General features: G+C 33.9%; 1 protein-coding gene and 1 long non-coding RNA gene across 7 annotated transcripts in view; both read left to right on the top strand.

The window, feature by feature from the left end:
- The window catches only part of LOC103873636 (brefeldin A-inhibited guanine nucleotide-exchange protein 5), a 38,297-nt gene that overhangs the window by 16,355 nt on the left and 7,019 nt on the right, over positions 1-14,923 (top strand). The window contains exon 34 of one of the 2 annotated variants that reach the window (XM_033272331.1): positions 12,787-12,793. The exons of the other annotated variant lie outside the window; for it this stretch is intronic. Within the exon in view, the coding sequence (XP_033128222.1) occupies positions 12,787-12,793 (7 nt within the window). The remainder of the gene's footprint in view (positions 1-12,786; positions 12,794-14,923) is intronic. 2 annotated transcript variants of the gene reach the window in all.
- Positions 10,300-12,398, top strand: LOC103873638. Of its 5 annotated transcripts, none has more exons than XR_634019.3 (8): positions 10,300-10,599; positions 10,706-10,767; positions 10,924-11,171; positions 11,250-11,340; positions 11,463-11,539; positions 11,675-11,764; positions 11,860-11,924; positions 12,020-12,398. It is a non-coding gene; the product is annotated as an uncharacterized LOC103873638 (long non-coding RNA). The 5 variants fall into 5 exon arrangements; XR_004448253.1 differs by having other exon boundaries at positions 10,902-11,171; XR_004448251.1 differs by having other exon boundaries at positions 10,706-11,171.

Here is a 14,923-nt window from a genome sequence, read left to right as displayed (position 1 = left end):
CTATGTTTTGTATTTTTGGTATATCATAGGACATAATAAATTTCTCATATCTTCTTTGGCAGAATATAATTTCTTCTCACTTTTCTTTTATCTATAATCTTGGTATCCTCTATCTATCACTTCATCTCTTTCTAATTTGGTAGAATGTAAGTTCTACAAGATTTGTAAACAAAATACGAAAATCTAAGAGAAAACAGTTACAAAATTTTCCTAAATCTATTACATTTTTTTATTTTCTTTTTTAAATATTGTTCCCTAAATTTGGGTCTTCTTCGTTGCCACAACGATTTGGAAATAACTCGTGGGGCTTCTTTTGTTTTCATAGTTCCTCCAAACTTTTGTCAATCTGTATATGGACATCTATGCTTCTTCTGGTTTTTGGAAATCGTCCAAAAGAAGTGGATGGAAATTTCTTGCTGATGAAGGAAAAAGAGGTAGATTACTTACTTTGACACAAGTAAAACCTTTGACAACCTAAGAGCTATGGTTTGTGAGGACTTTGGAATCGATGTAAACATGGTCAATATCGAGCTGAGTTACTTACCCTCTGATTTGATCATTGGCATCACACCACATGTTTTCATCACCAATGATCGACAACTCAATTTTTTTTACATATGTGAAGATCAAAGCTTCGACGTGGTTATGTGTGTGTATTCGATCTAAGGTCGAGACAAGCAATATCAAGGTCAATTTTAACTTGAATGAAGAAGCTACTGAGTCGCCTAACAGAGAGGAAGAACCTATGTCATATGAAGTTTCAGATGATATTGATGGTCAAACCGAGCTTGTAGAAGAAGATGTTAAGCTGGATGAAAGTGATGATGATAACAAGGGTAACAAAGATATGATCGACGGAAAGTGTGTCCGCTTTTCTCTAGTTGATGTTGTGAAGAAGGGTCAACATTTTATTAGCAAAAGAGATTTGAAGACAACAATGAAAATATGTGCAATGAAAAATAACTTCGTGTACAAGCTTGACAAATCAGATAAAAAAGTTTGGTACATTCGTTGTGCAGATGATGATTGCAGATGGTGTGTTTGTGCAGAGGGATTAACATGTTCTTCATATTTTATCATCAAAAAGTATCTACCTGATCATTCATGTGCTTCATCAACAAGAAACAATTATGTTCGGAAAAATTCATCAAAAACAGTTGGTACTCTCATTATGCATAAGTGTGAAAGTGTCAAGGAAGGGCCGAAACCTAATGATATCATCCAATTTATGTGTAATGATCATGGAGTTGAGATATCCTACTCTTTAGCATGTGAGGCACGTAAGTATGCAGTAAATGTTCTGAGAGGCATTCTGGAGAAAGGTTATGAAAATAGAAGAAGAAAGAGCAAAAGAAGACCAATGTGAAGCTAATCGTCCTTTATCAGCGAGAAGAAGCTACTTCCGAGCTTGAACAACTCCGATTGTAATCGGCGGAGATTACAAAGTGATTGTAATTGGTGGTTCTAAAAGAGGAAAGGCGAAAGAAGGAGGACAACGGAGAGATGTTACGACCAGTTAAAGCTCTCTGACAAACTTAGACAGGTCAGAGAAAGAGGGTGTTGGCGGCGAAAACGAAATCGCCTCTTTGATTGAGAAAGAAAGTCAAAGACGACGATAGGGTTCTACTTCTTCTTTTTTAACTTCTTAATTATTTCATTAAAGTAAAATGTTAATTTTATTAACTGTATTTTAAAGAAAATGACAAAACTGGATTTATACACAAATATTAGAGTTAGACGGCTAAAACTAGGGTTTATACACCAACACTTTTAGTTCCTTCTCTAAAGATCAATAATACAATACTCTTGATCTATTTTCCTATTTTTTCTACTTATTTATACATTTCTGTAGTACCACAAATGCACCTGCATAAATTTACCCTTACATTCATCATTGGCCACCCTAGAAGATGGGAGATCACCCTGTGTCATTGATTCTTTAAAAACCTGCAGAAGATGAGCTCGTCAAGGACCTGATCTGACAGCGTAGCCAGCGCAAAGTCGGTATCAAACTCAATATCATTCTCTTTGAGACGTTGAAGCTCGTCGGCTTCCTGAAGACCTCCTTCTGTGATTTCCGTCAAAAAGATATACGCGGTTACCTCTTGTAAATGGATTTCCACCGTTTCTTCCAGCTTCTTCCTCTCCCACTTGTCTTTCAAAGACCCTAGAAGACTATTGTACTCTTTCGCAAGGGCCCGACCTGCAGCTCAAGAAGCCCAAAGAATCTCCAAATTGCGATCAGAAATCAGTGCCTTGTTCTTCGCTGTCAGAGAAGTGACCTCCTGCATAGATTAAGACATTTTGAGACTTGTCATCCTCAACTTCTTGTTTGTCGCCTCAAGCTCAACAGCTCTCTCTAGATCTCTAACCCGAGCGACCTCCAGCTCAGCTCTCAACTTCTGGATCGTGAGTCTCCCTATCACAACCTCATCTTCACTTAATGCATCTGCAGACGTTACACCATCAAAGCTGCAAATTCGTTGTTTATGGAAGTCATTCGCAAGAATATGTAAAATAAATAAGTAATAATAAAAAAAATTCAACCGAAGGAAAAATAGTGAATAAACAGGAATGTACCTTAGCATAAATATTTATGTATTCACAGCGCTCGGACTTCAATACACAAAATCATTATGACTGGTGGCCAAAGGAATGAGGAGGAACACTATGTTCCTTAATATTCCTTAAATTTTTTACCATTCATGAGGAATAGATTTTCCTTTTCATTCCTCTTCATTCCTTTATTTGTAGAGAATTATAGAACAAATTAATTCCTCATTAGTTTTGATAAGGAACTATCATTCCTCATCATTCCTAAAATTTTGTTCCTACTCATTCCTTTCCTATCCGTTGCTATTGTTCCTATGATGGTTACCAGTCACACCATGATCAAATTCACGCTCGAGTAAGTATGTTGAATTTAGATTCAACAGTTGCGATATAGAGCAATTTAATGGTCCGTGAAGAAGATGGGGCTGGGTGAAGAAGACGAAGGCAAAGGCAGGCCAGGTATTATGATACACAACTACTTATTCTTTGGCATTTTTTTTAGGTTGGGTCTGATTAAAATTAGGTTTAAATTCAATTTAAAGCATGTTTAATAGTGATTTAATTGGTTACAATAAACCGATAATATTAAAATTTCTAGATAAATAGCTTTCAAACTATGTTTTGGTGGGGAAATATGTCTATAGCATTATTTGATGTACATATAAATTCAGGTCAAAAATTTGGGTGAATTTTTTTAATTCTATGATAGTTCTAAGGAAAAAAAGGTAATTTCCAATTGTTTTTGCATCCCAGAATAAACTGACTGGTCTTCTATTGAAGATTTCTCGATTGACATTTCAAGTTTGGATTTTGATGATTACTAGTAACTTACATTTTTTTATTTATAATTAATGTATGAATTCGTTAGGTAAATTTCAAGGAAGGGATATTCTCTTTTTTATGCTGGTCATACTGAATCTATAAAATAAGGTATCTCGAAAACTGTATTACAAATGAAAACAACATTCATGAAAGGATTAAACTTGTGACATATTTGAGTGAATCTGTCTACTTATTATTTTATTCGTTTTATGAAAAATGTCACTTTGAAAATTTTCACATATATTGAAAAAATGATTGAAATATATCTCTGTTTTTATAAATTATTTATTTAACCAATAGTATTTAAAATAAATTAATTATTCACAGGATTAATATGTTTTTAATTTATACTAAATTTAATAACTTTTTTTGTTTGATATTTGTCAGGTGACAATGATGCCTGCGACGGTGTGCGTGTGTCTTTGTTTCTACTAGGAGCAGCCAAAGCTCTAGATTCGTTGATGCCCATGTATCTATTTGAATGAGCTTGCAGAAGACATTGCAGAGGACAGTAAGTAAATCACGATGGAACAGTTCCACTTTTGTAATTGCCATCAGCTGATGATGTTGTCTAACACACACAGAGCCGGTCCTAGAGTTTGAAAGGCTGGATGCAAAAATAAAAATGTGGCCACTTCTTTAAAGAAAAAAAAACATAAAGAAATAACAGAAAGTAGAATTGTGACCACTGGGTGTCGAACCCTTATTCTGATGAAAATGTGACCAAGAGTTAACCACTACACTAAAGAAAACACGTACGAAATGAGGCCGAATTAAGTTAATAAAATACATGGCCGCAAGCTGGTGCTTTGTTGGCTTCATGCAAGGGCCGGCACTGAACACACATACCAAGTTGCAAGGTATGTTTCATTTATCAAACTCAACTCAAGGATTTCAGTATCTTTTTCTTACTTCCTCAGCTCTTAAAGTTTTATGGGTGTTGTTGTTAAAGTTATATGGGTATCACTACTGCTTACCATGAAGAAACACAAAGCATTCGACGTATTATGGTAAATTCAGGCATTCACAGGTCATACCCACAGCCCACTTATCCTTCTATTGTTGGTAAAATCTTTGAAAAAACATAATGTTGGTGTCAGTTGATATGAGTTTGCATTCCTCTCTCCCCAAACGCAGGGATACTACATTCTTTACGAGTGTCTTTGACGGCTTTGCTATGCAGCTTAATGCAAAGAAAATTTGGCAATGGTGTGGTCATTTTCTTAATGTTACCTCAGAAACCTATTTTTACTTCGACAACAAGAGAACTGCTGGCGACAGCTACCTCAAAGGGTAAGGTTCTTTGCATCAGCTGTCTATTATTCATGTATTCAAGCTAAAACTTTCAGTGCTGTTTTTTCTTTTGGCAAGATAATTTCAAAAAAAATAAAAGGTTTTGTAAGATAAGCTAAAACTTTCAGTACTGTTACATTGTGTTTTGTACAAGGTTTTGAGGAGTACTGGGAGTTCTCCCTCAACTGCTTCCAAATATGACAGTGTGAAGAAGATTAAGTTAGTGACACTATCTGAGCAAAATGCTTAGGTCCTTAATTCACCATCCCAGGTTAGACTTCATCTTAACAACACACTCATATTGTTTTAAATCTGCCTCTAAGAAACTAAATCAATCATAGACTGCATGGGATCCTCTGTACTGGGGAAGTTGTCAACATTGAAACATCATATGGGTGGTGATATGTATCATGCTCCAAGTGCTCCCGAGAACTTCAGCGGGGGTTCTCATCCTTCACGTGTGCAGCCTGCCATGATGAAAACATGGTTAGGTTGTAAGGTAAGCCAGGCTACGGTATTTTCCATTATCCCGTTCTAACAAGCCAGGCTATGGTATTTTCCATTATCCCGTTCTAACTGGTCCTAATGCACCTCTCATGGCCTTTACAGATAACAAATGGTCTCTGATTTTCACCACTATGTACCGGGTTGAGATGTCAGCTAATGATGCTTCTGATACTGCCATGTTCATTGCTTCTGATAGGTGCACTGACTGTTATAACTACAAGCAAATGCAAATGTTCTTGGAGATGATAACCTGACCATTCAACCCAATTTCTAAATTTCTTTTATAATTATCCCTAAACTCTTAATGTTTCCAGTACCTTTATATTATATATAGCGATCTTTACTTGGCTAGCAATATTTACTTGGAAAGCAAACAAAATTTGGTCATACAAACTGAGACTTGGACTGTAATAATTAGACTTCAACTGTAACATGTAATAATTCCTTGCGCAAGGAAGAATGCTACAACACACACGTCCATACCAACAGAGCACATGCATCATAATCATAACAAAGAAACATAAATCCCACAGCAATCAACGAATTTCAGAACTTAATATACAACAATTCACCCCTATATTTAAGTATAGGCATCAAACAAACAAAGTAATCTATATATCTATCTATCTATATATCTTATTATATAAAGAAGAGATTCTCTCCTTCCTCCTTCTGCCACGTCATCAATTCAATGATTCTCAGAGTGACATGTGTCCCATCTGTCCGATCTGCTGCGTTTCATTAACGATGGACCTTATGTTTGTTTAAGTGATACCGTAATTTTGTTTGTGACGAGTTTAACTTATTTGGGCTTTTACTGAAATTTAAAATTGGCCCATCTGTAGTTAGAGTTATCTTGGAAACTCCGATGTTTCATCGGCGTTTTTTCCATCAAAGTTCTTCATCTCAGAGTCCACAAAAATCTGGCAACGTTACGAAATCAGGTTCAATCGAAGCATCGTCTTTAATGAAACCATTAACTCTCTCATTCAATCTCTCCCACTATGTTTGATTTTAATCGTCCCTTCCTTCACCTCCATCGTACATCCCTAATTTCTTCAACTATAAATAGAGATGCAAAATACTCAGAATCTCACCAGATTCAACCCTACGACTTCCTTACACAAACAACCTTCAACAATGGCTTGACGGTTTATTACAGGGGGAATGCTTACGTCATCAACTCAGCCAAGTGGATCAAGACGGCGTAGCCTCGATCTTCTCTCTGAAAAAATAACTTGAGACGTTACGAGTTAGTCTGAATCGAAGCATTGTCTTCCCCTTCACTTCTTTTCTCATAATCTCCAGCTATTAAAAGGTAAGCCCTATCATGTTTCTTGACGAGATAGTGTTATGTGATTTACATTTGTAGAACTCTCCACTTGCTTCTCTAATAGCTATTGATTTGGTTTTAAATTCAGATCAAAATTGTTGACTTCCCAAGCAACGGAACTTCGTTCCTTCTTCCTCATGTCGACATCTACAGAGAAATCAGTTTCGTTCCACCTTCAGACTCTGAGACTTCCGGTGAGCCTGTTTGAATTTGCTACTTTTGCGTCTTTTATGTTAATCAATTCCATAGATCTCAATATTACTGTTTAGGCAACTATGATTTTTTTGCTGCAGAGAAGTGCATGTGAACTTGAAGATACTTGTGTAGCTGCATATCTCTGTAACTCGGTTTCAAGCCAGATAGTTCAGCTGTATATAGTTGAATCTTTCTGCAACTGGATAACCAAAATTGTTTTGTTCGTTTTTTTATGATTTAGTCACTATATGTGCAATATCTCTTTTCATATACATTATCCATTCACGTTACTTAATCCCCTAATCTATGGTTGATTCATTGAGGTTTTTTTCTTTTGTCAAAAGATCCATTGAGGTTTAGGATATGAGTTCACACACAAAATTCTAAATGAGATTGTGGAGAGAAAGTTTGGAAACACCGAGAGGCCAGAAAACAAAAACAAGAGAAAACACTAATAGATGGAGTAAGCTTCTTATAGTACACCACCTGTTGCTTTTTGTTTCATAGCTTCTAACAAAATACAGAAAAGGTTCCCAACAGAATGCATACAAGGGTAATACAAAAATACTAAGGTGTCTAATGGAGAATGCAGAAAATGGTAACAAAACATACTTGGGTGTCTAATAATTTCATGTGGAATTCCGTCAGTTTCCAGCTTCAAACCTACTCACGGATCCTCCGGTTACGGGTGCAGAAAAAGAGTTGATATTGAAAGATTGAATATTCTTGGAGAGCTATGCCTACACCCTAATTTGCAGATGGGTGATAACGAAATCAAAGTCATATAATTCATGTTTTCTTGATCATGTTAGCTTTTGAAATCATATTCTATACAATCTTGAAATGTTCCAAATTATCTTAATTGCATATGTTGAATATGTAAAGCTATTTAACTGTATTGGAAATGGTGAATACGAAAAAAAGAACCACATGAAAGACCTAACTCTATAAAAAAAACAACCACGTGAAAGAACTTCACTTCTAACTCTATAAAGCATCAATATTGTAGTGATGCCTTTAAGCATCAATATTCTCCAACAAACTACACATCAATTTATATAAAATATAAAATAAATAGTAAAATGGTGTAATGTTAAAAACTGTGTCATTAAATAAATACTTTAGTGGTTTTTTTACCGATCAAAATATGATTCATTTTATTTAACAATTATTCTTTTCTGATGTAGTTTTAGTAAAAGAGAAAGAGACAAATCATCTATCAATCTGTCATGCAATCTACTTAAATGCAGCAATTTTGAAGTGTAATCTTCTAAAATTCTATATAATTTTAAAAAATTTATGAAATTTTCATACCTTTCAATGTTTTATTACTTAAACCAAATATATTACCACAACACCAAATATTCATAAATAATTTAATAATTAATGTTACATTTAAAAACAAACCAACTATCATTTAAAGCATGATAAAAATAATAATATAACTTTTAATAACAAATAATAAAATATTAATTTAATTATACTAATTTATTGATATTATAAATATTTTCAAGGCTTTAATTTTATTTTAAAAAAAGATAAAAACTATGTAATCAATATAAATTTACAATATGTCATGTCATTAAAATATTAATTTTAATATATCTATATAAGTTGGTTTAAAATGAATATATAATTTTATTTATAGTTTTATAATTTACATATATGTGAATGAATTGAAAAGAACATGAAAAAATATTTATAATTTTTATATCATAAAATGAATATATAATTTTATTTATAGTTTTATAATTTATATATATGTGAATGAATTGAAAAGAACATGAAAAAATATTTATAATTTTTATATCATAAAAAAGCTCTGTATAATTAGCTAGCAACAATTAGCAGGCACATTACATGGAATATAAGATTATTTTTCTTTCGCACTAGCAGTAATTAGCAGGCATATTACGTGGACTGCGATATTATTTTTAAAAAAACAGCACTGACGGGTGACAGGTCTTAACATGGGCGGATCTAAAACTTATAATAATTGGGGACACATTTTAGTGAAGTATAAATCACATAAATCAAAATCATAATTTCGTGAAATTAAAAGAGTAAAGTTAAGATATCAGTGGGTGCATACATGAATTTATAACTGAGTTTCTCTTAGACTTTAAATAATTTTCTTTGTAAGGCAATTTCTTTTTAAAAAATTGTGGGTGCACATGCACCCTTAGTTGATCAAGTAGATTCGCCCATGCGGGATTACCATAGTTGTGCATAACGTCTGAAGGTTTGTAAGACAGTACTATTAACTTCGTAATCGCCTTTCAACGAGTGATAGGACAAAGCACTGGGGGACGGCTCAGACCTTAGACTGCAGTCTCTGTTCCGGTGTAGAGGAGGCCATTCATCATTTATATTTCCAGTGTGCTTATCCAGGGGCAATATGGAGCAACTTAATGGAGAGGCTCCTAGGTTTTGACTTTACAAAGGATTGGGACATGTTACTTGAGCGACCATCTCAATCAGAAGCAAGCTGTATTATTTTTTTTCTCCTATGTTACACATTTCAAAGTTTAATCTACCACATACGGAGAGAAAGTATCAGCAGGAAACATGGTGAGAACCCAAGTCCAAAAGAATCTCTGATCAAGATTATTGACAAGGAAGTGAGGAATAAATTCAGTGCACTCAGGAAAACATCGGACTACAACTATGATCTTGGCATCATCATCTGGTTTGGTACAAGATCGATAACACATGACACATCACTAAAAGAAGTATTTTAGCCAGTATTCTCATTTCAATTCAAAACTCTAGCTCAATATTGTACAGAAAAAAAAAATTTGGGTTTGAATTAATTTTACATTCTATTGAAAAAAGACAATACTATTAACTTGAAGATATAATAATGTTACGCATGAGAGAACTTGAGGGCGATAAAAAATGTTGGATTGGATTACCTAAGATGGAAAATAAATAAAATCCGAGCGGAAAATTGTTGGAAACGCATTAGTAAAATATATTAGACTTGATTGTTATCTGACAAAACAGAACACAAGAGCAACAATAATAGTCACCGATACAACTTTAAAAGTTTGTGTGGCACATGCTATTATTACAAGCAGATGACAAGATTTGTTTTCATAATTTGAGCACAATATCTACTCCGTCGATTTTAAATTCCTATTTCAAGTATCATAATAAATAAATTTAAACATGTTACGCATCTTCGGAAAATACCAATTCCAGAATATAAGCTATATACACTTTTAGAAATTTGTCACTCCATTATGGCTAACAATCAAATATTTTAGAATTACATATATTTCCATCTACAAAAAAACACAATTTTCAAGAATCCATAACTAAATCACACTGATCCGCCTAACATGCTCCAAACAAACTTAAAGTTAACCTAAAACACTAACATGAGAAATCACAAATAATATAACCAAAGTACCATATCCCGCGTGAAGCGCGGGCTTCCCCTAGTATATATATATATAAAAGAGTGTTTTGCTCTCTCCTGGTGAAGCCACGTCACTAAGTTGATGGCTGTGAGCGCGACACCTGTCAGTTTCATCAAAACGCACAGTTTCATTTAAACGAGGATACAATTAATTTGGTCTTTCGTATGGGCTTATGCTTTATGAATGGTATCTAATTTTGTCTGTTCACTTTGAATTAGGGTTAGTCGTCGTCTTCTATCTCTGCGATGAATGAGCTCGAGCAACAATGGAGACCAAATCAAGTCAGCCGAATCGTCCTCGAGAACCTTGGTATCAAGCATCCGTCGTTTCGTATTTGGTACTTAACCTCCAGACGTTAAAAGTTGTCTTCATTCATAAGAGATGTCTTAACTCCACCGACGCGAATCAAGCACAACGTCTCATTAATGATACTCATCCAACACCAAGGCGGTTTCCTTTACCTATAAAAGGGTAAGTTTTCTACTCTTGAACATCATCCTCACATTTGTGATTCTCCAGAAAACAAAGAAAATTCTCAATCATGGCTAACTCATCTGTTCTTCTTGGTGATTTGAAGACTGGTGGCTGCTCTTCCACCGTCCATGTCCGGTTGCTCCGATTCTGGGAAGCTGATTCTTGGTGATTTGAATATTTTATTATCTCATGCTCATAGTATTTTTTTATTTTTCCAGCAAGCATCTTCATAAGGATGATACTTTTATATAGATTTAGATCTTCATTGAACCTATTTTTGTTTTTTCAATGTTGTTTAGAACTCTTTCACATTTGTTACAGTCAACCGTCATGCCAGCCATCATGAATGTTCACCGGCTAGCTACTTACAGAGACCGTCTCCAGGCTGGTTCACTGGTTGTGCAACCAGAACTTCAGGCTTTCAGACTTGCTTCTGACAGTCCAGTACGGTGATTCAACCAATCTAGATGTGCAAAACGAACCAGATTCTCACATTCCTGAAGAAGGTTTCAGGTTCGGTGATCACGATTCGCTTCTTGGCCTAGCCAACACCAACACACATCTTCTAGGTACAGCTTCTTAAAGACTGTTTATGACAGACTTATCATTGAAACATACAATAAATTAAGGTGTTATTAATCTCTCAGACGTCATTACGTTATTACTGAGCTCACTGCTATGAGAAGTACGGTGACTGACATTCCTAGAGCGAGTTATGTGGACTATGAAGATCGACAGGTATCTCTTCTATATTTGAATCTATTCAAGACTTTCATAAATTATCTAATTTCCTTTTGCATATATATTGACCTTTTTATGATATGCCTTCCTTTTCACACACATATCTTTGACACTATCAGTCTGTTTGACTCACAAGCGATCTCTTTTCACAAGAAACTTGAAGGTTGTTGTTGCAAGTAGCATATACCCAAAGATGGTAGGAAGTATATTTCTGTCTAGAATTAAAAACACATGCATACCTGATACCTTCACTTATACTAATTTCAAAGCTTAGTGCTTACGTGTGAGGAGACTAATATTCTTAAAACACACATGGAATATTTTTCTGCAGGACGTTTGTTCTTGAATGCCACCTCAGGAACACATGTGTTTTTCGACAAGGAAACTGATGCAGAAGCTAGACATGTCTCTTTCATTTAAGGTGAGGCACTTGCAATTCCATTTTTTCTGAGAATACTTTTGCAACAGTTTCTTCTTGGTGCACTGTATTAATAGGTCTTATATTTGCGGTTTTAGGATCAGTCAAAACAGAACACATTCAGATCTCGGTTCTTAATCTATAGTACATGAAAAAGTCTCAGGTAGATATTTCTTTCCCTGTGTCATCTAATCTTATTCATGTTCAAAGTATGGAGGCTGTCTCATGAACGTATATGTCGATTGCGTCATCCTTTAGGACGTTAAACATGACAGACATGATCTTTTGAAAAGAGAAATAGATGTGTATCTGCTGCAGTTGTACGGCTACTGAGATAGAGAGGACACAAAAGAGGATGAATACAAAATAGAGATCTGCAGTACTTTGATGAACTAGAAGCTAGAAATGATGTGTAGCCTTCTCCCAAACTGGAAACATCAACAAACTACCTTGGTCTAAATATAAAAAGAGTCTTAACAGCAAGTAGGGTCTAATCATATTTACTAATATATAAGCCCAGATGTAGAAAAAATATACGAGTGTACACAAGGATTTGGTCTATGTGTTATTGTATATAGTATTCTTTCTAGACTATGATTCTTCTTTAATCTTCTTCTATGAATATTCTTCTACTCAAGTCATTAGAAAATTACCAGTTACAGTACTACTTTGGAAGAAATCGTTTCAGTTAATAACACTTGGTACATCAGTACAATGAATTGTATCCTAAAGACTAAGTTTACAGCAACTTACGAATCACCGAGTTCGTATACTGAATCAAAAGAATTTTTCAACATTACTTCCAATGGGTTTGGATACAACAATACAATGAATTGTATCCTAAAGACTTGCCCATATCCAACTACCGTTGGTCGAAGGTTTATATGCTTATCAAAGTCTGCATATTATGATTTTAAAGTAATTATTGTTTTGAATCCACTTTATAACTTTATATTAGAGTAAAAGACTATAATAGATAATTAATTTCATAATAATATACTTTTAAAAAATCATGTTCAAAATAGCTATTCAGTGAATCAGTGTTACATGATCCAAAAATATAGCTTGCAATATATCTATTGAAAAAATAATATTATGAAAATAAAATAACATTATTTCATAAAAATAATTACTAATAAAAATTATGGTAATTTTTTAAGGAAATAATAAACTAATTATATATATATATATATAATAAAACCAATGTACAAAAATAATATTCAAAAGGTAATCAAATAAAAATAAAACAACAAACAATTATACTCTAAAACTAATAATAATATTTGTTTAATAATCTTAATCAGTTTGGATGATATGGTTTAATTGAAAAAGTTATAATAAAATATGTATATTCTTAAATAATCAATTTCAGAAACAAAATTAAAATTTTCATATAATCTACAACAGTAGGTTAAGAAATGTATAAAAAGAAAAAAAGTAAAATGTATAAAATAATTTATAAATTCTTTTATTTTTAATAAAAAAAAACAAAAACAAATAGTAAAGATTAACATTATTTTAGTTTAGAGCAAACAAAATATTCTTACATATATATTAAAATATAATCTATTTTTAATTATTTTTTATTTGCTTACCCGTCAGTAGGACGGGTTTAACCCTAATATCATATAAAACAAATCAATTTCTGAGTTCTACAATTTCACATGAAACACATGAAATTCCTTCTCCACTTATTAAGAAGTCTTTTAAAAGCAATGCAAATTAATACAAAAGGTTAACATTTATTCTTATTGGATTCTTAAATGGTATGGATAAAAAAAATTAAACAAATAGAAACATATGCAAATTTCTTAAAAAACAACCGTATAAATATACTATTAGGTAGGAGTACGCTGCACTAAAATTATATAAAACTCACCGAGTGCTTGTATTATAAGATATTACTAAACCGAGTAGAAGATAACAAAATCAAAAATAAATTGATTCAACAACATATTCGACTATTTATAAACGTTACATACTTTCGTCAAGCCCATATAAGGCCACATTAACAAACGTAATAGCCCAATGTCTCTAACGGCTCTAAAAATACAGCTCACATACATTCAAACTTACATATCTAACGACGTGAAGTCCACCATTTCGTCCAAATATCTAATGTAAAATAGTCAATACAGCGTGAAACTAAAGAATACCTAACAAACAATACTTTTACGATTTGGTTCAAATGAAAATGACACATAATCCAAATCCCGCGCGTAGCGCGGACCGACCCTAGTATATATATATAATCATGTTTTCTTCTCTCACGTTCGTCCACGTCACCCTCCACATATGAAAGTCGAGCATCCTCCAGCCGCCACGCGTCCGCTCCTGCTAAACGCTTCGTTTCATTAACTCTATTCGTTAGTGGGCTTCGTTTGTGTGTTCTTTATCTGGGCTTCGAGCTGCTGAGTTTGTTCCTTATCCGGCCCGATATAACAAGTTGTCTCTAACCCTAATGTTCTTCGGACAAGAAAACCAAAGTCACATCCTCCATCCTTTGACGGCGAGTCGATGTCGTTTCAGCTTTCACTCACATGCGAAATGCTCCGAGTTAAGATTTTGTGTTTAATCCACTCAGTTCGCGTTTTTACCTAATTACCGATCACTTTGTAATATATGTATATGTATAGTAATTTATATAACTGATAGTGAAAACGTCATACGGATAATATTTTTTTTAACCCGCTTCAAGCCCGGCTGACTAATCAACCAACCTTGGGGTAAAGCGATTCTTACGCTTACGTTTATTTCCATTTAACCTTTGTACATAGGAAATGAGACTTAATTTTTCTTTTTACTGCTAATTTCTGAGCAGTTTTTTTTCACTCATATATAACTATCAAATTCCTTTTATTAAGCATTTTATTCGAACAAATATAGAACCGGAATGGATGGTTTTATGTCTCTTACCGGTTCTGCCTCCCGAGTTGAGACCCATCATTCAGATAGAAGGGGGTAAACTGATGAGTTCAGATATTAATGAACTCTATAGAAGAGTTATCTATCGGAACAATACTCTTACTGATCTATTAACAACAAGTAGATCTACACCAGGGGAATTAGTAATGTGTCAGGAAAAATTGGTACAAGAAGCCGTGGATACACTTCTTGATAATGAAATCCGTGGATAACCCATGAGGGATGGTCATAATAAGG

This window comes from Brassica rapa, chromosome A06, assembly GCF_000309985.2.
Source record: "Brassica rapa cultivar Chiifu-401-42 chromosome A06, CAAS_Brap_v3.01, whole genome shotgun sequence".
NCBI lineage: Eukaryota > Viridiplantae > Streptophyta > Magnoliopsida > Brassicales > Brassicaceae > Brassica > Brassica rapa.
Note: the sequence above shows the minus strand (reverse complement) of the source record. Positions and strands in the feature narration are given on the sequence as shown.